General features: G+C 39.0%; 1 protein-coding gene and 1 non-coding gene across 3 annotated transcripts; one reads left to right on the forward strand and one right to left on the reverse strand.

Moving 5' to 3' along the window:
* On the reverse strand, positions 1–27,436 carry PECR (peroxisomal trans-2-enoyl-CoA reductase). 2 transcript variants are annotated; one of them, XM_036319456.1, is made up of 8 exons: positions 27,239–27,435; positions 17,362–17,495; positions 16,883–17,048; positions 14,009–14,090; positions 13,454–13,550; positions 11,537–11,647; positions 3,223–3,334; positions 1–522 (listed from the first exon to the last, which is right to left on the reverse strand). In XM_036319456.1, the coding sequence occupies exons 1-8, from the start codon at positions 27,360–27,362 to the stop codon at positions 437–439; spliced, it is 912 nt and encodes a 303-aa protein (XP_036175349.1). In that variant the 5' UTR covers positions 27,363–27,435; the 3' UTR covers positions 1–436. The 2 variants fall into 2 exon arrangements, with proteins under 2 accessions (XP_036175349.1, XP_036175350.1); XM_036319457.1 differs by lacking the exon at positions 3,223–3,334 and having other exon boundaries at positions 27,239–27,436.
* LOC118662336 lies at positions 19,430–19,563 on the forward strand. Its single transcript, XR_004969718.1, has one exon. It is a non-coding gene; the product is annotated as a small nucleolar RNA SNORA2/SNORA34 family (small nucleolar RNA).
* Positions 27,437–27,473: the final 37 nt, after the last annotated feature.

The raw sequence follows: 27,473 nt of genomic DNA on the forward strand, positions 1-27,473 counted from the left end.
GATAGTTACCATAAAGCTTTATTGGTTCAAAGGTGTTGGCCAGGTAAAATTAGTCACTATATAACTCCAGTTGTTGGAATCACAATGGTGCCGCAATTTAGATTTATTACAATTAAACTTTTTAGGAGATCATGATATCTCTATTATTAATTAGAAAGTATTCCACTCTTCAAATACCTTTCTTAGAATTCAAAGTATAATCATAAAGTATGTTGATTTCCATTCTTAATTTAAAAAAAATACAGGTTAAATGGTATTAGTTGGGACTTAAAAATGCATTTATTTCAGGAATAGTTTTGCATAGACAAAATTGAAAACATTAAAAAAAAACAAAGTGACTTTTCTATACAAATTACATGCTCCTATAAAGTACAAAAATGCATTCTTAAGATGTTAAGGCATTTTGGGACAAAAGACACCTCCTTCTTTCTTTAGTTTAGAGATTGGCTTTAAGCTTTAAAGACTCTTTCATCCTTTTGACAACAGAAAGGTCCCCTGTTCCCTCCGGCCAGTTGTCATGATCTGTTAAGTAAGTGGAAAACCTCATGTCACTTGCAAATCTATTAACCTTATTAGTCCTCCCAGTTTCCACCAAACCCTCTTGTTATTTTCCCTGGTTCACCCCTTTTCTCAGAAAGAAAAAAGAAATTATTAGGACAAGTAGCATAGGTTTTGAGAAAATCCTGGGTTTGAGTCCCAGCTCTGCCACTTACTAGCTTTTCAGAATTGGGAAAAATTACTCTTTCGGAGCCTCGGTTTTCTCATCTATTAAAGGGGGTAACCACATCTATCTTTTCAAGTTGTGAGAATTAAATGTGACACCCTATGTACAGCACTTGGCATACTGTAGACATTCAATAAATATTACTTCCTTAATAATGATGATTTTAAAACAACGTGCTTACTTTGTACCAGGCACATTGAGTTGCCTCCCCAGCACCCAGTCCCTCATCTCCTCTTTCCAATAGCCTGTTTACACTTACAATTCCATCAGGTTCTGCGGAAGTGACCACGCTTAGAACACTGACTGATGACTGACTGATCTAAGTCAACCAATGCACTCCATTCCCTTGACCGTTGTTATTCATTGGGGATGGTCATTTACATAAACTGGTCCAAAGCAGAGTAGATCTCAGAATTTTGTTAGAAATGTTGAAAGTCATTCCCTTCCCCACTCTCTCTCTGTCCAGATGAATGTGAAAAAGGAAGCATGAAGCTATAAGAGCAGCAGGCAGCCATCCTGCAACCAGGAGAGTTAGTCTTAAAGCCAACATCATAGAAGTAAAAACATAAGTAAGGAAAAAAAAATGCCCTTGGTGAAATCACTGAGCTGCTGAGTCACGTCTCACCTGCTTCTCAGTTATTCAAGGCAACAAACTCCTTTATGGCTCAAGCCAGCTTGAGTTGCACCTGAAAGTATCCTATCTGACCCAGGGCTTTAAATGTACATTATCTAACTTGATCCTCCCAACAGCTTACAAAATTAATACTATAAGTGAACCCACCTGATGGAAATGAAAGTGGAGGCTTACAGAAATTAATTTTCCCAAGGTCATACAGCTAATAAGGGTATAGCCAGGTTTCCATCACAGACATTCTTACCAGGGCTGGCAACCTTAAAGAAAACACTACAAGGAGAGGCTAAGTATTCCTACTCATAATTTTGGGGGAGTATATTCTTTAAAAATAGATGTGACTGCTTTCCTTAAACACCTTAATAGAATGGCTCAGCCCATGTGGCTCAGTGGTTGAGTGTGGACCTATGAACCAGGAGGTCACAGTTCGATTCCCAGGCAGGGCACATGCCCGGGGTTTCAGGCTCAATGCCCATAGGGGACATGCAGGATACAGCTGATCAGTGATTCTCTCTCATCATTGATGTTTCTTTCTCTCCCTCTTCCCTTCCTCCCTGAAATCAATAAAAAATACTAAAACCCTAAATAATGTTTTTGTAATGATAAAAAATAGTGTTAGAATTACAAAAGAAAATCATGACACTGGAGGCCTGGAGAAGCAGCCACCTGGAGTTCTTTCCCTTTATAAAGGAAAAACAGTGCAACTCACCGTAACAAATACTACTGACTCAACTCTGGTGAGGGAAGTGGAAAGATTCTCTTCCACTCTGGCTACGTTAAATACTATCAGAAAACAATACCACATAACCATGTAGGCATTTCTGTGTTCATAACTGAGACCCTTAAAACCAAAGTCCATTTCCATTGATGCTATTTGTAAAGAAATATATCTGGGAAGGGAAAATAATAAGTAATATTACAGTCCCGTACTAATCATTTATCAATGCGAAGGTCTTTACCCTTGATCAGACTGTTAGCACATGAAAAAGTAGGTTGAACCTGGGTCCCTGATATGAAACTCAAAGACAAATGCATTACATCAACCACATTTTAGTTTGCTAGTAGCCACTTAGTCAACTATCTTGAGCAACAGTTTGAATACATTTGAATTTTATATCTTTTTCTTTATTTTGGGAGTGATTAGCTTGAATATGCCTTTTAATTTCTATAAATTTGTTTTGTCATTTGCAAAATTAGGATATTGGACTGATTTTTTTAGGATCTTTTCAATCCCAAAGTTCTCTGGTCTAGTCATGAGACACAGACACAGACACAGACACAGACACAGACACACAGACACACACACACACACACACACACACACACACACATTTGTGTGTAATATCTACATTTGGTTGAGCCTTACAAAACTACTGTTTAATACATCAAAAATGAATACAGTAAATTCATATGGTTTCATTTAATATATATCCCAAAGATAGTGTAAAACACCATAACCCCTCTCCACCTAACATGTCTGATTCTTCTGCTCAGATATACAAGCCACTTACTGGAGGAATTAAGAGGAATTCGATCTAAAAAAATAATATGGCAACTTCTTGCCTTTTTTCTCTCTCTTTCTTAAACATATATATATATACTCATATTGAGAATATTTTTCAAGGTTCAAATATTACCAACTTACACACATACCAAAAAAAAAACACCTTTTAAAATATATATAAAGCTAAGTTCTATAAATAAATATATAGATAGATTTTTTTTGATGAGTAATATTTCCTTTAAAAATCATATCATGAATATAAACAAGTTGCACATTTTGATGTGCTAAAGAGAAAACTCTCATCTCTTGAGTAACTACTTAAGACATTTTGAAAATATGAACACTCATTGCTTGACTGCTCACCTGGTACATCAAACATGTGATTATACAGAGACTGGCCCCCATCTACATCCACCAACTGTCCGGTGATGAAGGAAGCTGCTGGAGATAGCAGAAAGCATACCAAGGGGGAAATCTGGAAATGGAAACATACACATGCTCACAGAAAAGCTGACGAATCTCCTCTTTGCCTGCTTCCCAATCCTGAGTAAACACATCTCAGAGCACACGACTACAACATGAATTCCAAGGTATATGTGCACCATAAGCTGGCAGTACATAGACAGTGGCCTCTTTTTATTTGAGCATCATGAAAATCAGGTAAGAGATTACGGTGAAGACAGCCAGACAGGACAGAGCCTTTGATGGCAGCCAATAAGCTACACAACGTGAAGAAGTCAAAGTAAACACAGGGCTCAATTTGGGCTCTTTTCCATTTCAAACAACTCAGCTCCTTCTACACCTTTCATTGCCCACCACAACCATTCTTCTCATCGCAGCCACGTGCCTTTTATATCTGTGTCCCTGAAATAGTCAATGTGCCTATGGACAATGACATGGCGTGCCTGTCGGTTTAGTCTATGGTCCTGCAGGCCAAAAGCCCAGCAACTCAGACTACAGGAGCTTTCTGCCAGAGGGACGTCAGAATCCCAGAGCATCCCCTAAAAATTCAGCTAGATCACTGATGAGTTCAGCAACATCTATTCCAAAAACCAGAAAGAAAGAAAGAAAGAAAGAAAGAAAGAAAGAAAGAAAGAAAGAAAGAAAGAAGAAAGAAAGAAAGAAAGAAAGAAAGAAAGAGGGAGGGAGGGAGGGAGGGAGGGAGGGAGGGAGGGAGGGAGGGAGGGAGGGAGGAGAGAGAGAGAGAGAGAGAGAGAGAGAGAGAGAGAGAAAGAGAGAGAGAGAAGAAAGAAAGAAAGAAAGAAAGAAAGAGAAAGAAAGAAAGAAAGAAAGAAAGAAAGAAAGAGAAAGAAAGAAAAGAAAGAAAGAAAGAAAGAAAGAAAGAAAGAAAGAAAGAAAGAAAGAAAGAAAGAAAGAAAGAAAGAAAGAAAGGAATCACTGCACTGGATGTAAAGGAACTCTCATGGGAGGCTGTTGGCACAGGCCGAGTTCCTCAAAGGGTGATCCTAAGCACCTGCACTGGAATGCTTAGGGATTCTTATTGAAACTCCAGATCCTAGACCCTACGTGAGAGCTTCTGCAATGTCAGCTCTGGGGTTGGGGCCCCAGAATCTACCATTTTATCAGGATCCCAAGCAGGGCTGGAATTTGGGTGAGGCTAATGAGGAGTTTAGGGTGCAGCATTTAAGGAGGTGCTTACTCTTGGAGCAGACCCTATACTTGCACAACCCTGAGGGTGAGCATGTTCTTAAATTTTGTGTTCACAGCTTGCTTGCCTCACTCTAGTCCTGGTCCTGTACTTAGCACTGTAGCCATGTGGTTATGGTGAGTTGAGACTCTGAGATCCTGGAGGGCAGGCAAAGCTCTTTCTCCATCCTTGTGTCCCCAGCAGCTACTATAGAACTGAACTGTCTAAAACGGAGGCCACTAGCCATGACACTACCAAAGCACTTTCCACATGGCTAGTCTGAATTGAGAGGTGCTGTAAGTGTAAAACACACATGAGATTTTGAAGACTTGATATGAAAGAAGAATGTAAAAGACCTCCTTAATCACTTTTATATTAATTATATGTTGAAATGATGATGTTTTAAATATATTGGGTTAAATAAAATATATTGTCAAATCTAAGTTCACTTCTTTTTACTTTTTTTAATGTGGCTACTAGGAAGCTTAAGATTACATATGTGACTATTGTTATTTCTGTTGTTATATGTATTTTATTGATATTTTTGAGAGAGAGACAGGGGAAGAGAATGGGATAGAGAGCTAGAAACATTGATGAGAAAGAAACCTTCCTTGCACACCCCTTACTGGGGATCGAGCCTGCAAACAGGCATGTGCCCTGACCGGCAATCAAACTGTGACCTCTTGGTTCCTGGATCGATGCTCAGCAACTGGAGCACACCGGCCGAGCTATACTTATTTTTGAATCAATAATTTATAAGCTCCCACATTATTGGGAGAGGGGAGAGAGATCTGAGCCATGGTAACGTTAACCACCAGACTCAGTTTACCCTGTTTAATCTACCAATGACAACTTGCCTTGGGAACATGTTTTGTTAGTCAACCAACCAATGAAAGCTCCTCGATTCTAAAAGTCAGCCAGTTAGGAAGACTCTCTTCAATAAGCTCCTTTCTAAATCCAGCCAAAGAACAACCCTCTCACACATATAACTATGGCCTTAGATAGTGTTTTGCATAAAATAAGTAGTTAATAAATATATACAGAATGAAGAAATCTTTATGCCTCTCTTCCCCCGAAAGGAGGGTATGTTGCATTACCTAGCTCCTAATCCAGTCTTTGCCCACCATTAAATAATACTGAATTGAATAGAAGCTATCTGCTAGGTAAAAGACATGTAACGATTCATGATTCCTGCTTTAATTTTTACCTGGAGCTCAACATGGAGCTAAATTGAGCTAATGAAATTCTGATAATTACCAAATTAACTAGGCATTATTGCTATATCTTCAGATGATGTCTTCTTAACTTTCATTTTAATGGAATCCATTTGATGGATGGACTTGAAGTACTAAGCCATTCGCCATAGTTTTATCAATCAGTAAACACTAATAGAGACTAGCAACTTGCATCAACTTTATGTGGTCAACACCTCTTTTAGCTCAGTTACCTGTTTATGTTCAGCTCTGTTTATCAAAGATCACATCAGGAAAGCTTTAAATAAGCTTGGGTTAGAATGTCAGTACCATGACCTCTACATGGCCTTAAGTTGATTACTGAACCCCATTAGCCCTTAGTTGCTTAATTTGTAAAAACGAGTGTGCAGGATCTCAAAAGCCAATTGAAGGTCTGCCATGTGCTGCATTCCCTTTCTGAGAGATATTGACAGATGCCAGGAGAGGTCAAGGCAGTTCCTTTTGAAACTATAGCTACATTCTGACCCCCTGACTACCCCAGGGACCATCAATTAAAGGAAGGCAACTCAGTGTTAAGCAGTTGGGCCAATGGCCTTTTGTGAAAATTCCGCCCAAAATGGAACATTGATGATTAACTGGAGCAAACAGTATCTTGGAAACATGAGCTAGGCATGCTAGGACACAATCAAGCAGAAGCCAAAAGTCTCACCTTCTTCTGAAGCATCTCACAATAGCTACCATCATCTCTGCTTCCCTTCACAACCAAACCTTTTGAAGGTAACATCTACATCAAGCATGTCAAACTCAAAGGTTAACACGGAACAAATAAACGAGACATGTGGCCCGCAGGCCACGAGTTTAACATGCCTGATCTACCAGGTGTACCGGTTAATAATGCAGATTTTGTAATCAAAGAAAACCCGATAATTTCAAGAGAAATATCAAAAGTGCTTTAGTCAAAGTAATGTCCATCGCTAGCTACACATTTCCCCCATCTTTCAGGTAGTATGTGGATACTATTTCAATAGAACTTTTCTTGTTTTGAGGCAAACCATTCAGAGACCCAATTTTCCACTTCTTCGTATGTTTTGAAGTGCTGCTCGGAAAGTGCATGTGCCATCGATCGGAACAAGTGGTGATCTGAAGGAGCGAGGTCTGGTGAATACAGCGGGTGTGTTAATACTTCCCAGGCAAGACCTTTTAATGTGTCTTTAACTGGTTTAGAAGGGTGTGATGGTGCGTTATCATGAAGCAAAATTACTTTGCCGTATCTTCTGGCCCATTCTGGTCGTTTTATGATCAAAGCATGGTTCAAATTAACTTGGACATTCTTTGTTTTTCACATAGAAATCATCACTTTTGAAGCGTTTATACCAGCGTTCACAAGTATCTTGAGATGGAGCATGTTCACCATAAGCTTCCCGAAGTATACGATAACTTTCAGCGGCACTTTTCTTCAAAATAATGAATTAAAACTTCCCACAAATGCTCTTTTTTTTGGCACAAAATTTGACATTTTTAAGCGTAAAAATATCTATGATGTTAACACCTTCAGAAAATTTGACATATGAAGTTTTGAAGCTTGTTGTCAATACAACAAAATAGCATACATATCAAATCGCATATATATCAACATATGTGTAACTCCATCTATTGAAAGAAATCCGCATTATTAACCGGTGCACCTGGTACATTGTTAGTTAAAGCATGATCAGCAAAACCCTGGGTGTACCTAAGGTCAAAACTACTTTCAAAATAATACTAAGTCCTTATTTGCATTTTTCACTTTGTTGACATTTGTGCTAATGGTGCCAAAGCAATAGTGGGAAAGACTGCTGGAGCCTCAGCATGAGTCATGGCAGGAACACAAAACTGACCTAGTGATCCTTATACCAGTAGTCATTATATCCTTCACCGGCAAGTACTTTTTGGGGGTGGGGGCAGCCTGTTTCACGTTAGAATGTCCTTGGTGAAGCAGGAAAAATTATTAATCTCGACCACTGAGCCTACACCTTTTTGATATCCTGCATGATGAAAGAGGAATTACACATTAAGCTCTGCTGCAATAGGAGTATAATGGTTGCCTCAAGGAAACGAATGTGCAATTGAGTTGAGAGCTGAAGGAGTCACATTTTCCAAGAAACACCTTTTTTATTTGAAAGAGCAAAGTGCAGTTACTGATCTTGGATACTGGGCAGACATTTTTCAAAAATGAACACAGTGAGACTGTCACTCTAAAGGGAAATGACTGGCAGTATCTGTTATCCATGGCAAGATTTGAGCTTTCAGGTGAAAATTAGAATTTTGTTATTGTACGTCAACACTTAGAATTGTGTGTCAACATTCAGAAAATATGCATTACTCAGGGAACCAATATTTTCCAAAAGATCAATGCCTGATGTTACAAAATCATCTATGGGTCAGAGACCCAGCCTAACTGCCAGAAAGATCAATAGATTGTAATGTAACAGAGCACAAAAAGTTCACTGGCATGGTTCCAGGTTCCACACTGCAACTAATCTTTAAAAACTGCCACTTTTTGCCAGGGCGGTATGGCTCAGTGGTTGAGCATTGACCCATGAACCAGAAGGTCATCGTGTGATTCCCAGTCAGGGCACATACACAGGTTGTGGGCTTGATCTCCAGTAGGGGGAGTTCAGGAGGTGGTCAATCACTGTTTCTATTTCTCCTCTCCCTTCCTCTCCGAAATCAATAAAAACATTTTTTAATTAAAAAAAATAATAAAATAAAAACTTCCACTTTTTGAATAGTAAAGAATAGTCACAATTATCTGAAAATGCTAATATTAATAAATGTGCCTCTGTTTCCAACTGCCCATGTGTAAGAAGCCAGCTTTTCTCCATATGCTTTAACCAAAACAATGTATTGCTACAGATTGGATGCAGAGACAGATATGAAAGTCCAGCTGTATTCTAGTAAGCCATACAGTGAAGATATTTGTATAAATGTTTTGTTTTTGAAAATGTAGCTATTTTTCATTAAAAATAGTACTGCTGCCTAGTCAGCATGACTCTGGTTGAGTGTCGACCTGCAGACTGAAAGCAAATTGAAGAAAAGAACAGAGTAGAATCCCTTTTTGTTTAAAAAAAAAAAAGTCTATAAATATGGATATTTTTGTGTGTGCATACATCAAACTGATAATGAGAGGTAGTTCTAGGAATTAAAACACATTTTCTTCAAGAATGTTATGATTTTGCTTTTATATTTAGCCCTTCAATATATCTAAAAATTATTTTGCATATATGTGATGTGAGAGAGGTGTTCTAATTTCTAAATGACAGCGCATTGCTGCAAAACTTTTGCTGAATGATCTATTCTTTCCCCATAAATCTGAAATGCTGCTTTTATCCTACAAACTCCCATAGATACATGGTACTGATACAAGAGTCCATTATATTCCACTAATTTTAATCTAGTCCAGTACCAGCACCAGATGTTGTAAATAAGTATTGCATTAGAGTATGTTTTGATGTCAGGAAGATCAAATCCTCCCATTATTCTTTTTCAACACATTTTTGGCTTTTTTTGCATAAAGATTTTTCTAAACAAACTTCAGAATCAGTGTGTTAAATTTAAAAAATATACTGATTTTATACATTAATTTAGAAAAACTTGATTTCAATAACATTGATTCTCTCCATTGAGGAAGATGACATGTCTCTATTTTGGTCTTTAGTAATAAAATGTTTTTTGTTCAGAGCTAAGTTGACTCCAGGTATTCTAATTTTTATTATTATTATGGAAACAATAACTATTTTTTCATTACATTTTAAGGCTGATATAGCTAACATTTATGAAAACTATTAATTTTTTCATACTTAAACCTGACCACCTTACAAAAGTTGCATATGGAATGTCATACAGTCATAATAGTCTGGTGTCAGTGTCATAATAGTCTGACTTGCTTAGGGTCCTGTCACGTGATAAAATAACGTAGCTGGAAAAGTGCAATGAAACACGCTCTTCTTAATTCACACTGCATTTGCTCCTGAATAAAGTCTGCTGTGAGCACCCTAGCCCACTTGGCTCAGTGGATAGAGCATCGGCCTGTGGATTGAAAGGTCCCAGGTTTGATTCTGGTCAAGGGCACATGCCCAGGTTGTAAGCTCAATCCCTAGTGTAGGGTGTGCAGGAGGCAGCCTATTAGTGATTCTCTCTCATCATTGATGTTTCTATCTCTCTCTCCTTCTCCCTTCCTCTCTGAAATCAATAAAAATATATATTAAAAAAAAAGAGACTGTTGTGAGCATTCAAAGTGATAGTGGAGAAGAGCATGTAATAAGAATAGAGTGACAGTTGTCTAATAATTATTCACTTCACTAACTATAGATAAATAGTTTTCTTACAGATCCTGGGAAACTAAAGGATGAAACAAGGCTGTAAAAAGATAAGATGCCTCAATGGGTCCCTTACTCTGAAAAGAAATACATTTTGAGAACAGACCAAGGAAAGGACACGCTTTGATTTGGTTGCTGTGCCTGGACCCTGACACTCTCTGGGAGTTTTTCTCAGGAACGCTGACCATTCTCAGGTCCCAGGAATAGGCTGAACTGTTTGTAACATCATAGAAGATTAGCCACCTTGTGATCGGACTTTGAGCTCCTGAAGGCCGGACTGCAGATTCTACCCTCCCCTTTCCACGTTACACTCGTAGCTTGTAGCTACACCTAGCTATCTTCTCCCTCGTGAGTACATAACCAGCCAACTGGTGAGGGGGGTCAGAGCAGATTTTTGTGGATGACCTGCCGCTGCCGGGGTCCAACCCCAGCAGGTCCAGGGGTTCCCAAAGGCGTAGACGGAGTTGGCGAAGAAGGAAGGACACGGAGACAGTGTTCAGTTGATCAGCAGCCTAGCCAGGATCTCTAGCCAGGATCTCCAGCCAAGTTCTGGTCTGGATCTCCAGCGAAGTTCTGCTTAGGATCTCCAGCCAGGTTCTGTCCAGGTTCTCCAGCCAGGTTCTGTAGCCATGTTCCCTCGCTAGGTTCTCCAGCCAGATTCTGTCCAGGTTCTCCAGCCAGGTTCAGTCACCAGGTTCTAGTCAGGTTCTCTTGCCAATTTCTGTAGTCAGGTTCAGTCCAGGATCTTTTGCCATGTTCTCTCCAGCGAAGTTCTTCTGTCTGTAGGTTCTGTGTAGGTTCTGTCTTCTTAGTTCTGTGTTCTAAGCTCTGTATTCTAAGTTCTGACTCTTGCTGTCTTGTTACATCTGTATTTATACCAGTTGATTCAATCCTATCAATCTCTATTACAAAGGTTAGGGCATTTCTTATCTCCATTCCAGGGAGTAAAGATTATGTAGCTTAAGCATGATTGTTCGTAGTTAAAGTGATTAATTACCCGCCTGGCACTTAGTTAAGAGGTTTTATTACCTCCCTAACTTCAGGGGAAAATCCCTGCCTGGGGAAACAACCTTTCTCAGAGACCTTGGTTAAAACACATAGTGCCAAGAAGGTGAGCAAACATATTAAGAACAGTATGCCATATATGCCAGGTCCCTTGAAACAACAAGCATGGACCGGCTCCCGGCATGCCGCATTCCCATCCAGCCAGCATTATTGGAGCTCATATCTGACTCAACCCTGTCTCTGTTTAATTGGCTCAAGTAGTGACAGGTAGCCCGCACCTCTTGGTTGTCCGGTTACAAAAGCACAACCAGGATATTCCCCCAGATCCAGAAAGTCCAGGGAAATGGTTTGGTGGCAGTGGAAGCTATCATCTCTATCAGCCAACCACACTACGTAAAAAAAACACCAAAATGTTACTAAGTTCCAAAGTATGAAATAAAGTCATTCTAATCAGTGTTAGAAATATACCTTACCTCCTCAGGAACTCCAAGTCTTTTAGCTGGAATTTTCTGATAGGACCTTCCAAATAAGTCTTTTGCCAAATCACCATAGTTGTCAAAAGCAGTCTGGGAATAAATGATTCCCTGTGTTTAAATATAAAATAAGAACAAAATAAAGTACATAAGATTAAATTTTAATTGTAAAGACAGTCTATCAACCAATACCAAAAATTAAGTGCCTTATGTGGAATAGAAAAGGTAACATTGCTAATATTGAGAAAATTTAATAGTGGTTGACTACTACAAATGAATTATCTGAATGCTCATTTTGTGACCTCCCCTTCCTTAATAACCAGTTAAGCCCTGGATGTTTTTCATAAAAGACTTGGTTTCTGAAAGCATAATTATATGAGCAGATTAGTGGGCTCTTAACTGGGATAAACAATGAGACAGGGGAGTCTATTTTATCTTCCACTGGGCTTCTCTGTTTTACAGTACAAGACTGGGCTATGGTTATACGAGACTTAGAAAATGCAATATTATCATGGTTTTTCACCTAAAGTAAAATCACAAATAAAGCATGTGAATCTAATATAAATAAACAAAAAATGTAATTGTTTAAGAATTCTTCTATATAGCTTTCATGGATTTATAAAGCCAAGAAAAGTACTCAAAGCCTGTATAATACAGGATAAAGCTATTTGTTACTGACTCAAAACTACAACAGAGATTATAGGGAGGAGAGGAAACAGGAAGTGTAAAAGATGAGGAAATTGCATGGTAGTGGGATGATATACTGGTTTCCCATTAAACAATTTGCAACCTTTTGTTTAAAGAGGATAACATCTTCTAGAAGTATTAAGTTTTAGACCTTAAACCTAAAAATGTCTCAGGAGGAAAAACATGACTTCAATAAGGTGCTTATAATACTAACAACCCACTAAAGGTTTCCAAGAAATGCACTTTTGGAGGTCAGTAATGCAAGGTAGCTGCATTAAGAATGGAACTAATATTTAATTTATTTTATAAATATTTGCATGTAATTTGAGTAAGGTAAGGTCAGCTATGAAGGACTAAAGGGAAATAAAGTTTCTGGCGAGGAGCCTGCAATTTGTTAAATAGGAGATTTTCTACTAACGTCAACAAGTCAGTTCATGCTTAAGTCCCACTGAGCAGCATGGATAACAATATATATAGGTAGTATAAAGACAGAGTTATAGATAATATCCACAGATATTACAGAGTTTCAGGTTGAGGAATGATTCCTATATTTTAGCAATGACCAGGAAACATCACAGAGAAGTGCATTTGAGCTGAGTTTTACAGGATGAGTGTGTCAGTACATTAAACGTGTAATACTCAGGGAAGCTTAAGCTATATCTTACTTCACACAAAAATGATAGTTTTTGAAGTTGAACGTATTGTGATTTTTCCCATCACTTACATTAGTTTCAGAGAAATTTTCTCTTTACTTCTAGTTGATCTTTAACTGGGAGTTTCTTCCTAAAACTTTGACTTTAAGTTTCTCACTCTCTCTTAATAAAAGATTAATAATAAACCAAGAAATAACAAAACAATCCAGAAAAATTCATTCTTTAAAGTAGCGATTTTTCAACCTTCACAGTGTATTTGAGTTTCTTGGGAGGTTTTTTAAAAATACTGATGCTTGGATTCCACAGTTTGGAGCCAAGCTTATATATCACTATTTTTTAAACATTCCACAGATAATGCCACTATTTTTTAAACATTCTAATATACAGCCAGGATTGAGAATCATTGACTTAATTTAACCTTAACAACCTAATCAAAGAATACTGGCAAATCAAAGAATATACACATCCATTTTCAAAAGCCAATCTTTTCTAATACACATACAGTGACAAATACCTCTATCAACAACATAAATGGAATCAGAAGAGCACAATTAGTTCAAATAGAACATTTACCTACAGGGGCAACACAGTTGATCCTTATTCCACTGCTGGCCCATTCCAAAGCCAAGGTTTTGGTGAGGTTGTAAACACCTTCTCTGGCAGCTGCACTATGCCTTTAAAAGACAAAATATAAACACTATAATTAGCTTTTGTTGAATATTTCTCTCATTAACTGAACTGACAGGTGTGTCAATGGACTGTCAGAACCCCACAAGAACTTTCTTGTCATGAAACTGTGTTTGAGTCTGTCTGAACAATGGGAAAGAATTGGGTCCTCCCATATTAGAGCCAAACCACAGCTGTCTGATTGTCAAACAAATCTCATTGTGTAGGCCCACATACGATTCCCCCAATTCACATGGACTTAAGAGGAATATTGAAAACTTTTTTATTATAAAGAAATACAAATTGGTAATTTGAGGGTTACAAGTGTGGTTGTTACAAGTCTTTTTGGTGTGTGCACAGTAAATTTTTTAATGTTTACGATTTCAGTGATTTTTTTGTTTGTTTGTTTTACTTTGGCTATTTCTGAACCTTTGACAAATAGGAAAAAATATATATAAATGCTTACGCAAATCCCGGAAATCCATTTTTAGTAAGCATAGTGATATTGACAATGGATCCTCCATGCTCTCTCATCCAAGAGCTGTAAACTGAAGGAAACAGACAGATGACAGTCATATTAAACAGTGTGCTGACCTTTCTCTGGTTCCCTGTTCCAGCATGCTGCTTTTGTGGTATGTTTTAAATTCATATTTAAATTTCTTTTTTTTTTTAAGCCTGGCTGAGGTACAATTTACACATCATAAAATCCATCTACTTTATGGGTACAATTTAATAATTTTTAAAAAATATACAGAGTTGCCCTGGCCAGTGTGGCTCAGTTGGTTGGAGTGTTGTCCTGTGCACCAAACAGTTGCTGGTTCCACAGTGGTCAAGGCACATGCCCGGGTTGCGGGCTCAATCCCTGGTAGGGAGTGTGCAGGAGGCAGCCCATCGATGTCCCACTCTTACATTGATGTTCCTCTTTCTCTCTCCCTCTCCCTTCCTCTCTCTCTAAAAATCAATAAAATGCTTAAAAAATATATGCAGAGTTGTGCAACTACCAACACAATACAGTTTTAGAACCTTTCCATCACTCCAAAACAAAAAGTTCCTCTGTGCCCATTTGCAGCCAAATCCATCCCCAGGCAAATACTCATTCATTTTCTGTTTCTGTAGATTCGACTCTTCTGAATATTTCACATCAATGGAATCACACAATATGTGGTCTTTTATGTCTGGCTTCTTAGAATGATGTTTGTGAGGTTCATCCATGTTGTAACACATATCAATAGTTCCTTTTTATTGTTGAATAGCATTCCATTGTATGGATACGCCATATTTTATTTATCCAGTCACCAGTTGATGAACATTTGAATTGTTTCCACTTTGGGGTGATTATGAACACGTCTTTATGTAGACACATGTTTTTGTTCCTCTCAGGTTAAGGGTAAAATCGCATTCATATGGTAACTCTATGCTTAGCTTTTTAGGGAACTGCCAAACTTTTTCAGTGTCTCCACTATTTTATATTCCTACCAGAAATGCATGAGGACTCCAGTTCCTCCACACTATTATTGTCTGACTTGTTGATTACAGCCTTTCTAATGGAAATGAGGTGGTATCTCACTGAGGTTTTGATTTCCATGTCCTTAGTGACCAATGGTGCTGAGCATCTTCTACTGCGCTTATTAGCTTTTCATATATTTTTTGGTGAAATATCTACTCCAATCTTATTTTCCGCTTTTAAATTGGGGTGCTTTCTTATTATTGAATTATAAAAGTTCTTCATATATTCTGGATACAAGTTTTTTTATCAGATATGTGATTTGGAAAACTTTCTCACAGTCTTTGGCTTATCTTTTCACATTCTTAATGGTGTCTTTTGAAGCATAAACATTTTTAATTTCAAGTCTAGTTTACTAATTTTATATTTTATGGATATACAGGTATTTTGGTGGTGGTTCCTAGGACTCTTTGCCTAACCTAAGGTCAGAAAGATTTTCTACTTTGTTTACTTCTAAAAGTTTCATAATTTTACTTTTTCCATGATCCATTTTGGACTATTAGTTAACTTTTATTTATAGTGTGAGGTAAGGGTCTTTTTGTATGTGGAGATCCAACTGTTCCAGTACCATTTGTTGAAAAGACTATCATTTCCCCATAGAATTGTTGGCACCTTTAAAAAAAATCAATTGACCACAAATATAAAGTTTTATTTCTGGACTCTCAATACTTTTCCACTTATCTATACATCTACCCTTATGCCAGTACCATGGTGTTTTGAAATCAAGAAATATAAGTCCTCCAAATTTCTTATTTTGTAAAATTGTTTTGGTTAGTCTGGGTCCTTTGCATTTCCATATATACCTTGTTTATTTTTTTCTTTGTTTCCCTTACCCAAGAAGATGTATCAGAAAAAATATGGCTAAGAGAAATGTCAGAGATTTTACTGCCTATGTTTAATTCTATGAGTTTTATGGTTTTGAGCCATACATACAAGTCTTTAATCCACTTAAGAGTTTATTCTTGTATATGGTGTAAAAAGGTGATCTAGTTTCATTTTTCCGCTTGTATCTGTCCAATTTTCCCAACATAATTTATTGTATAGACTATCTTTACCCCATTGTATGTTCCTGCCTCCTTTGTCATATACTAACTGTCCATATAGGTATGGGTTTATTTATGGGTTCTCTATTCTGTTCCATTGATCTATGTGTCTCTTTTTATACTAGTACCATGCTGTTTTGATTACTATAGACTTACAGTATAGTTTGATATCAGGCAGTGTAAAACCTCCAACTTTGCTCTCTTTTTCTCAAGATCACTGTGTCTATTAGGGATCTTTTGTGGGTCCATATAAATTTTAGATTATAGTTCTGTGAAATATGCCATTGGTATTTTGATAGAAATTACATTAAATCTATAGATTGCTTGGGTAGTATGGACATTTTAATGATTGAAACATAACCTGTAGTCCAAAGACAATGCTGTGCTAATCAGTTGTTAGTCAAAAGAATGTGGACTCTGTCTGGTAATCTCCCCAAGGACCTTACTGAATTAGCAGGTCCTTATAACAGAGTTATTTCTTAAAAACAAAGTAAGTATGAGAGTTTTCTTTAATTTTATAAACAACTTTTAGTTATCTCTTTGTACAGATCCTTAATAATTTTCTCATGGTAAATTCTTAAAAATAAAATTATAAGAAAGATCAAAATATATCCATATTTTATAAATACTGCCAAATTACTAGCCAGAAATGTAGCAATTTACAATCCTGTGAGCAAATCAGGGCAATGTTGATAACTGGAGCTTTCTGAGCCCCTAACAGTTTCTCTTTCAGGATTCTCTATGATATTTAAACAAAGACACCTTGAATTTTGGGGTTAGTGATCACACTTGCCTGCTTTGCACATATAGAAGGTGCCCGTCAGGTTGGTTTCAATCACCGCGTGCCACCCCTTTGCACTGATGTGGTCAGCAGGAGATGTGAACTGGCCTCCTCCATTGTTTACCAAGAAATTGATCTTACCATAAATATCTAAGGTGGATTTGACCAAATTATTTACCTAAAGAAAAACATTAAAAGCAAACTGGTTAATGACCTAATTTGCTACTTGGATGGATGGTTTGCTCCAGGAGAGCTTACAATCTCTCATCACAATGTCCACAGATCATAAAGCTAGATGTATACTTTTGCTGCCCTTCCTCTCTCCTTCTCCTGAGGCAACTTAATATTAGCAAAGAACCTCCTTCACAGGCTCTGCTTTTCCTGAACCTCATCTGAGGCAGGTAACATAAGAAAACCTGAAGAACAGTCAAGTTTAGGAACCACTGCTATAGATTAAAAATGAATAAATGACATGGACATAGTTGCAGTACCTCCTCTTCCTTACGGATGTTGCATTTTATGGGGGTGACTTGAGACTGGTGGGTAAGAGGCAGGGTGGTCTTCAGTTCGTCTGCAGTAGATTTTAATACATCAAACTTACGGGACGAAATGACCACATTACAACCTGAGGAAAAAACAATCAAAGCACAAGTAAATATGCTTTCATTGGTTGGCAAAATCCCACAAATAATAATGTTTACCAAATATTTCATGTGTTCCTGTAAAAACAATGAATTGGGACTTCTGCTTCTGGTCAAGATGGAGTAACAGGAACTGGATTACTATCAAATTAATGAACATATCCTTAAGTGAGGATGAAAAAACAAACACTCACATCTGTAATTCTTCCATATTAAGAAACTGAGCATCTTTAAAAAACAAACAAACAACACACAGCAACTACAAAACAACAATAACTCAGGACACTAAAGTGATTAATGCCTGACTTTGTCCAAGGCCTCAAAAAAGACATACAGTGAGCCCTAGCTGGTTTGGCCCAGTGGATAGAATGTTGGCCTGCATACGAAAGGGTCCTGGGTTCAATTCTGGTCAAGGGTACATACCTGGGTTGTAGGCTCCTCTCTGGCCCAGGCCCTGGTAGGGGCCTTGTGCAGGAGGCAACCAATCAATGTGTTTCTCTTACATTGCTATTCTATCTTTCCCTCTTTCTTCCACTCTCCCTAAAAATCAATGGAAAAATATCCTCGGGTGAGGATTAACAAAAAAAGACATACAGTGAAAATATAAGTAGGATTTTTCACATGAACTATCAAATCAAACATTTTCTAAATTAACACTGACTATTATCTGAGCCCTGAATGCTTCAGCAAAGTTATGCAGTACAAGTAGAACTCTACTGAAACACAACTTTAAAAGGCTATTTACTTTAACTGATAGAGCTTGTCACTACACACAAACGGTAACCCACCCCACCATTCTTTTAACATTGTTTCTTAAATGATGACTTGTAAATTCACAGGTGGCTACTGATAAACTGCCTGTTTGCTTAAGGATTCTAGGAACTAACGTCCAAGGAAGCTAAGTCCAGGCTTCAGGCATTTTGGCTCCACATTTGCTTACCTTCCAGATGATCATTTGACTGGCTCCAAAATCATTATTGGAGCAGACTGTGCCAACTGGCACATAACACTGTGCCAACTGGCACATAACACTTTTAAAGAGACCCCACAACTCCTCTGGTCACCTTTGTTCTGCCTTCCCCTTCCCTGTCCATAAAAACCTCTGCCTGCACCGAGATGCTAAGATTGCCTTTGTGATGACAGTTCCCCATCTTCTCAAGGTGCTGGCTCTTGAATAAACCTGCTTTCCTTCCATCAGCGCCTGTTTCTAGAGTATTGGCTTTCAATCAGCAGGCAGCCAAACCTGGGTTGGGTATCAAAACTTGAACTAGTGTGCAAAGGTATTACAAGAAAAAAAAAAACTGCAATGCTGGGCAAAACACTAGAAATCCAAATTTCCATTAAAGGAATGGTTAAATAAATTATTGAACACCCATTCTATGGAATATGACATAACTTTGAAAAGAATGAGATGCCCTAACTGGTTTGGCTCAGCGGATAGAGCGTCAGCCTGCAGACTCAAAGGTCCCGGGTTTGATTCCGGTCAAGGGCATGTACCTTGGTTGCGGAGCATCCCCAGTGGGGAGTGTGCAGGAGGCAGCTGATCGATGTTTCTCTCTCAATGATGTTTCTGACTCTCTATCCCTCTCCCTTCCTCTCTGTAAAAAAATCAATAAAATATACTTAAAAAAAAAAAAAAGAATGAGATACTACCATATATACTAGCCTGGAATGAAAAAAGTACAGAGCAGTAAAAATACTGTGGTCCCAGTTTTGAAAGTAACATAATATACACGTGTGTGTGTATGTGGGCATTTGGGTGGACTCATAGAAAATCTCTAAGAAGGAGATTTAGAATAAGAGCAAAATGGGAAAACTAATTTTCTTCTTTTCTATACTTCAATACTACTTGAATTTATTACAGTGTACTTATATTACCTTATAATAAACTAGAAATGTATTAAATATAATTCTTCTCTAGGCCCTGAATCAAGACCAGTGGTTTTTTTGTAGCTGTTGGTTTCAAACAGGAGCCAAGAGCAATGTCTTCCTGTGGTTTGTTGGCCATTTAGGACCCAGTGGGAATGGCCAATTCAATTGGAAGAAACATAGAAAAAAAATTTAAAAAAAGAAAGAAAAAAAAATATAATTCTTCTCCAAATCCTACACTAAATAATTTGAATAAACATTTTTTTTTTGTTTGTTTATATGAGTAGCTAGAGAAATCCAGAAAGCTTGATAAACTTGTTTAGATATAAGATATAGAACTAACTTGCAGATGAGGAGTTATTTCTACATCAGGCATTTGCTTTCCTACTTGGGCTGACACTGATTCCTTTCAATCTTCAAATCAAAGTATTACATTTATTAAGTACTTTCTAGGTCCCTGGTGTTAGTAATAGTCTTGGTGTAAATCCCATAGGCTTTTGTTTGTGTCTTTGTTTTGTAATGTAAATATCTAATTTAAGCTTTGATTGTCAAGGCATCCAATTCAAAGAAGGCTATCCTATCTAATAAAAGGCTAATATGAAAATTGACCAAACTGCAGAGCTCTATATCCTATCAGGAATATTCACAGGAAAAATAGAATCAGTCACCATTTTATGTGAACATCACATACCCTGCAGGCTTCACCAAAGATTTTCCAGATCCTGGCTCAATCTTGCAGTCCATTTGTGGGTTTTCATATATTTGAACTCTCCTGGTTGGTAACTTTGCATTGGCCAAACACCAGATTTGCATTGGCAGGCTTGATTTTTATTAGGGCAGGATGAAATAATAGGACAATGATATCTTGTAATATTTTGGAGGCCCCATGGATGAGTGTCTCCCTAAAAATATTTTGTATCCTTAAAAAAACAAAACTGTATATATAATGTTGTTGTATTGTATTGGAAATGGATTTCCTTCAGTGAAATAATATACAAATAATTTTTATTGTGACTTTTTAAGCTTTATATTTTTATGCTGGAATTAATAATGCTATTTCCCAAAAATTGTTATAAGCCCCAATTGGGCAAAAAATGCTAGCCAATTCTGTTTCCAGTGAGAAGACTACTATATTTTGGTGTGAATTATAAGTTGAATTTTTAGACATGCTTTTAAAAATGCTGATTGCTGTGTTGCCTTACACATCCAAATGATCTGGACGGTTCCTTTTTCCAAAAGGATGCCAAAAGCACTACCTCACAAGAGTAGGATATAATGAACAGGATTAGAAACTCTTTGTTTCACAGATGCTGTTAGACAGGGAATCCTGATTCCATCAAGGAATACTAAGATCATTTAAGTTTAATTCAAGTCAGTTCCTTCTCTTTGCTCTTGAGTTAATCATTCTCTTTCTGTAACTACAGCAGACGTTAGGTCCAGGGGGCAAAATGGAAATAAGAAATCGTGAAGTAAGACAGCACCTTTTCTTGCTCTGCTGACTAGGCTTGTTATGGTCAACCTATCAATAACCAATGTGGAGGGTGGGCCAGCCTTTATGGTTCTCATTATGATTATAAGACACCCTTTAGTAATAACCATCAAGAAATGTTGAAAAATAAACTTATATTACTTACAAGACCTGGAAACGTCACAGCAGACCTGGGGCCACACAGTTAGGGCACCACTGGAGTGAGGGGGATGGGGCACAAGTGCTTGGGGTTCTGTTTTTATTGGGGTCAAGAGTGGGGACCTAGGTTTCATTGGCTCACTCTTCATTGATGAATTTAAAACGTAAGAGCTGGCCCAGTTGGTTGCAGTGCCCTTTTGTACACTGAAAGACTGTGGGTTTAATCCCTGGTCAGGACACATACTCACGTTGCAGTTTTGGTTCCTAGTCAGGGAATGTATGGGAGGCAATCAATGGATATTTCTCTGATCTCTCTCTCTCTCTCTCTCTCTCTCTCTCTCTCTTTCTTTCTCTCTCTTTCTCTCTCTCTCTCTCTCCTTTCTCATCAATAAGGATGTCCTCAGGTAAGGACTGAAAAAAACACATAAGGGTTGAAATATAAAAAGCAGGAGATGAAAATAACAAGTGGCTCAAATGGTCAGTTATTAAAATCAACCAAGATCTCTATTACAGAGGAGCCCGAGTGAGGGGAGATGACCTGGCTCTTTATCTAGTCCTATGGCTGGCAATGTATTTATTTGAGACTAGAGGCCTGGTGCACGAAATTCATGCACTCAGGAGGGGTTCCTCAGTCTGGCCTGCACCATCTCGCAGTCCAGGAGCCCTTGAGGAGCAGGGAATGGGCCTAAGCTGTCAGTAGGGCATACTTAGTGCTGCCGCCACCAGCCGCTGCGCTCCAGCTGTGAGCCCGGCTTCTGGCTGAGCGGCACACCCCCTGTGGGAGCACACTGACCACAAGGGGGCAGCTCCTGGGTTGAGCATCTGCCCCCTGGTGATTAGTGTGTGTCATAGCAACCAGTTCTGCAGTTCAGTCGATTTGCATTTAGCCTTTTATTAGATAGGATAGCCTTCTTTGAATTGGATGCCTTGACAATCAAAGCTTAAATTAGATATTTACATTACAAAACAAAGAAACAAACAAAAGCCTGTGGGATTTACACCAAGGCTATTACTAACACCAGGGACCTAGAAAGTACTTAATAAATGTAATACTTTGATTTGAAGATTGAAAGGAATCAGTGTCAGCCCAAGTAGGAAAGCAAATGCCTGATTTAGAAATAACTCCTTATCTGCAAGTTAGTTCTGTATCAGCGGTTCTCAACCTGTGGATCGCAACCATCAGAAAACATATATAGCATATCAGATATTTACATTACAATTCATAACAGTAGCAAAATTACAGTTATGAAGTAGCAAAAAAAATAATTTTATGGTTGGGGGTCACCACAACATGAGAAACTGTATTAAAGGGTCCTGGCATTAGGAAGGTTGAGAACCACTGTTCTATATCTTATATCTAAATAAGTTTATCAAGCTTTCTGGATTTCTCTAGCTACTCATATAAACAAAAAAATGTTTATTCAAATTATTTAGTGTAGGATTTGGAGAAGAATTATATTTAATACATTTCTAGTTTATTATAAGGTAATATAAGTACACTGTAATAAATTCAAGTAGTATTGAAGTATAGAAAAGAAGAAAATTAGTTTTCCCATTTTGCTCTTATTCTAAATCTCCTTCTTAGAGATTTTCTATGAGTCCACCCAAATGCCCACATACACACACACGTGTATATTATGTTACTTTCAAAACTGGGACCACAGTATTTTTACTGCTCTGTACTTTTTTCATTCCAGGCTAGTATATATGGTAGTATCTCATTCTTTTCAAAGTTATGTCATATTCCATAGAATGGGTGTTCAATAATTTATTTAACCATTCCTTTAATGGAAATTTGGATTTCTAGTGTTTTGCCCAGCATTACAGTTTGTTTGTTTTTTTCTTGTAATACCTTTGCACACTAGTTCAAGTTTTGATACCGAACCCAGGTTTGGCTGCCTGCTGCTTGAAAGCCAATACTCTAGAGACAGGTGCTGATGGAAGGAAAGCAGTTTATTCAAGAGCCAGCACCTTGAGGAGGTGGGGGACTCTCATCACAAAGGCAATCTTAGCATCTCAGTGCAGGCAGAGGTTTTTATGGACAGGGAAGGGGAAGGCAGAACAAAGGTGACCACGGGGGTTGTGGGATCTCTTTGAAGGTGTTATGTGCAGTTGGCATAGTCTGCTCCAATAATGATCTTGGAGCCAGTCAAGCGATGATCTGGAAGGTAAGCAAATCTGGAGCTAAAATGCCTGAAGCCTGGATTTAGCTTCCTTGGACGTTAGTTTCTAGAATCCTTAAGCAAACAGGCAGTTTATCAGTGGCCACCTGTGAATTTACAAGTCATCATTTAAAGAAACAATGTTAAAAGAATGGTGGGGTGGGTTACCATTTGTGTGTGGTGACAAGCTCTATCAGTTAAAGTAAATAGCCTTTTAAAGTTGTGTTTCAGTAGAGCTCTACTTGTATTGCATAACTTTGCTGAAGCATTCAGGGCTCAGATAATAGTCAGTGTTAATTTAGAAAATGTTTGATTTGATAATTCATGTGAAAAATCCTACTTATATTTTCACTGTATGTCTTTTTTTGTTAATCCTCACCCGAGGATATTTTTCCATTGATTTTTAGGGAGAGTGGAAGAAAGAGGGAAAGATAGAAATAGCAATGTAAGAGAAACACATCGATTGGTTGCCTCCTGCACAAGGCCCCTACCAGTGCCTGGGCCAGGGAGGAGCCTACAACCCAGGTACGTACCCTTGCCCAGAATTGAACCCAGGACACTTTGGTATGCAGGCCAACACTATCCACTGGGCCAAACCAGCTAGGGCTCACAGTATGTCTTTTTTGAGGCCTTGGACAAAATCAGGCCTTAATCACTTTAGCATCCTGAGTTATTGTTGTTTTGTTGTTGCTGTGTATTGTTTTTTGGGGTTTTTTTTAACATGCTCAGTTTCTTAATATGGAAGAATTACAGATGTGAGTGTTTGTTTTTCCATCCCCACCTAAGGATATGTTCATTGATTTAATAATAATCTAGTTCCTGTTTTTTGAGTTTCATTTTTAGTTTATACTATGTGACAGGCATTAGAAACACAATAGTAAGCAAAGACAGTTTACATGTTCATAAAACATCTTTAAATGAAGACAGTTTGTCCTGGTTGGGTTACTCAGTTGGTTGGAGCATCGTCAAGTGCACCAAAAGGTTATGAGTTCAATTCCCAGTCAAGGCACATACCTAGGTTGATGGTTCGATCTCTGGTTGGGTTGTGTATGGGAGTCAGCTGATTAATGTTTTCTACATCAATGCCTGCCTCTCTCTCTCTCTCTCTCCCAATTCCTCTCTCTCTAAACAAATCAATAAGCATATCCTTGGGTGAGGATTTTTTTTTAAAAATGACAGTTTAATCCCCCATAATTCAATTTCCAGAAAAAATAGTTGCTGTTAACAATGCTGTAAACTTCTAGTCTTTTTTGGCATATATACTGTATGTTTCATTTTGATTTACCTATTTCTCTTATAATGAATATTTAGGTTATTACCAATGTTTCCCTACTCACCACTACTTCCTTATACATAAATCTGTGCGTGTCTCTGATAATTTTCTTAAAGTAAATCCCTAAGAGAGAAGTTACCAGGTCATACAGCATGGATATTGTTAAAGCTTCCAGATTCTTTTTTTCAAATTACCCTTTAGGAAGCTTCTAATAATTTTCATTCTTACCAGCCTTTTCACTCCATTTTCTTTTTTTCAATTTTTAAAAATTTTGTTAGAAAAGCAATGTGATCTTATTTTGCATTTTATTACTTGTGGGAAACTGTTTATTGCCTTCACTATCTGATAAGCATAGACAGAGAACTCCCCGAAACCCCCGAAGGCTGGGTGCCTTTGAAGCCCTAGCAAAGCCCGGAGCTAGGCGCCACCTCTGTTTGTCCAGACAGTGGTAGCTGAAACTACTCCCCCATTTATTATTATGTAAATCCTTGCTGATTGGCTAGTCTGTTTGTTACTAGGGGGTCACCTGCCTAAGGGCTACTCCAGATCAATAAAAGATTGGAGCAGCCTGATCATGGGTGGAAGTCCCTCTCCTTGAGTTGGACTTGCCCGCCTGGGCCTCCAATATTGCAAAATTATCTCGTGTCTTTTTCTCTCATTTGTTGTGCGGCTCCTCTTTCAGGTACCGAACCCTACTCCACGCGGGTAGTGGAAGGAAACACTCGACAATTACTAATAAAGTTGATTGTTGCTCATGTACTTATTGCCTATTTAAAGTTCTTCATGGCTGGACTGGGGACCTGGTCTGAGCGGGTCTGCCCAGGCAGGGCTGGTAGTGTGTGAGTTCTTGACTTCGTGGAGGAAAGATTTCACAATATGAGTCCAAGTGACTATGAGGGTAGGTTTATTAAAGCTGGGAATGGTGAAACAATGAAGGACTTAGGATCGAAGCAGCAGCAGGAGAGCCCAGGCTGGGCTGCCTTAGCTCACTGGCAAGTAGGAGAAAAGGGGGCCTTGGAGACAAGTTCAGGGGGTTAGCCTGGGACGTGTTGCCACTATCCATTGCTCCCCTGGTTGCAAGTCTCCGGGGGTCACTTAGAGTTTAAATGGGGGAAGAGGAGAAGGAAGGGAATGGCATGGACATGCTCCTCTGAGGGAGAGCTCACCCTGGGTCCTTTGTCTTGAGCATTTTTTTTTTAAATTAATCCTCACCTGAGAATATTTGTCCATTGATTTTTAGAGAGAATGGAAGGGAGGTAAAGAGACAGGGATAGAGAAACATCGATGTGAGAGAGATACATCGATTGGTTGCCTCCTGCATGCACCCCGACCAGGGCCCATGTGCTCTATCCACTGAGCCAAACCAGCTAGGGTTGTCTTGAGGCTTTTATCTCTCTTTCTGGTGGGAGTCATAGGGGAGGCCTCAAGGGAGGGTTTCAGCAGAATAATCATCCGTTTTCCAGGTGTGTTCTTTTAAGGTCATGGTCTCTACTGATTGGTCAGTGCCAGGGCAGGGGGTCCTCAGTCATTGCTCCTGGTCCTGGCATTACCCATCTGGTTTTGCTGCTTTTCTGGGCCTGTAGCTGCAATACAACTGAGGCCTAGATTTTATGTCTAAGTGGGTGACTTTCTGTATCTGGCTGTGAATTGCTCAGCCGGTTTGTTCAGCTATCTGTCTCAGTTTCCCCATTCTACTGGCCAGGGAAATATTGACTCAGTTCTGAGTTTCTTTTATTCCAGAAAACTCCAGACTCTCTTTCTTCACAAGGAACACTTGAAGTTTAAGGATAATTTTATGAAGATATAATTATCTGGGTTGCACCGGTGGCTTCATGGAGCTCTGCCTGGGCGGGTCAGTGTGCCCCTGGCTGCACCACAGCCCCTGTGCCCCTGTGTGGTGGCTTTCCCCTATCCTGCCTCAATTTGGTTCACCTGGTACATATCATTAGCCAATTTTTCTAGCAGTGTGTTCGATCTTCTCCTTATGCATTTGTGAGAGCTATTTCTATCATACATTTGTTGTATATTGTAAACATTTTTCTTCATGTGCCTTTAATATTTCCTTACATTGTTTTTCAATGACGATTTACATTTTCATGTGGATAAAGTTATCAATTTTCTCCTTCGTGGTTTCCCTTCCTTCCTTGTTCATGTGCTGACAAAGTCCTCCCTTCAGCCCTAGCCGGTCTGGCTCTGTGAATAGAGCTTCCGCCAGTGGACTGAAGGGTCCCAGGTTCTATCCCAGTCAAAGGACACCTACCTCCATCGCAGGCTCCATCCCCAGCCCTGGTTGGAGCTCGTGCAGGAGGCAGACACTCGATTTGTCTCTCTCACCTCCATGTTTCTCTGTCTCTCCCCCTCCCTTCCACTCTTTCTAACATTTCTAAGGGCGAAAAATTTCCTTAAGTGAAGATTAGCAAAAATATAAAATAAAAAAATAAAATAAAAAACCGACAAGGTCCTCCCTTCACTCATTACAGTAAATGTTATGAAAGCTCCTATGATGGGAGCCTCTCCATGTTGCAAACTTTTCGAGTTAAATGAAGTCCTCCTGGGTCCTAACCCCTCGTGAGGCAGTCTATGGAGAAGGATTCGTTTTCCATGACTAATTCCATAGCATGTTTCCACGGGTCTCCTTATTCCCTACTTGGGGCCCAGAGTGGTTTCAATTTCGCAACCCGGCCTAGCGCCCCCTGGCCCCGGCCCCAGGGTGTGCCAGCCGGCGTCTCCACGGACCCGGTGCTCCGGGTCCCGACCTCTCGCTCTGGGTCCCGACCCCGGGGCCTACTCACGTACCCAGCCGCAGGAGCTCGGTCGCGATGGCCTTTCCGATGCCCGTGCCCCCGCCGGTGACGATAGCCACTTGATTCTGCAGCAAGCCGGCCGCCAGGCAGCTCTGGTCCTTAGCCCACACGCCCATGACAGCGGAGCGTCTGAGTGCTTCCAGGGAGGCCAATTAGGGTTGATGAGTCCCCGGGACCTTGGACGTGGGCAGGGCTAAGAGCCCACGTGACCGCCAGGGCCCCGCCCC

Source organism: Myotis myotis, unplaced genomic scaffold, assembly GCF_014108235.1.
Source record: "Myotis myotis isolate mMyoMyo1 unplaced genomic scaffold, mMyoMyo1.p scaffold_m19_p_8, whole genome shotgun sequence".
NCBI lineage: Eukaryota > Metazoa > Chordata > Mammalia > Chiroptera > Vespertilionidae > Myotis > Myotis myotis.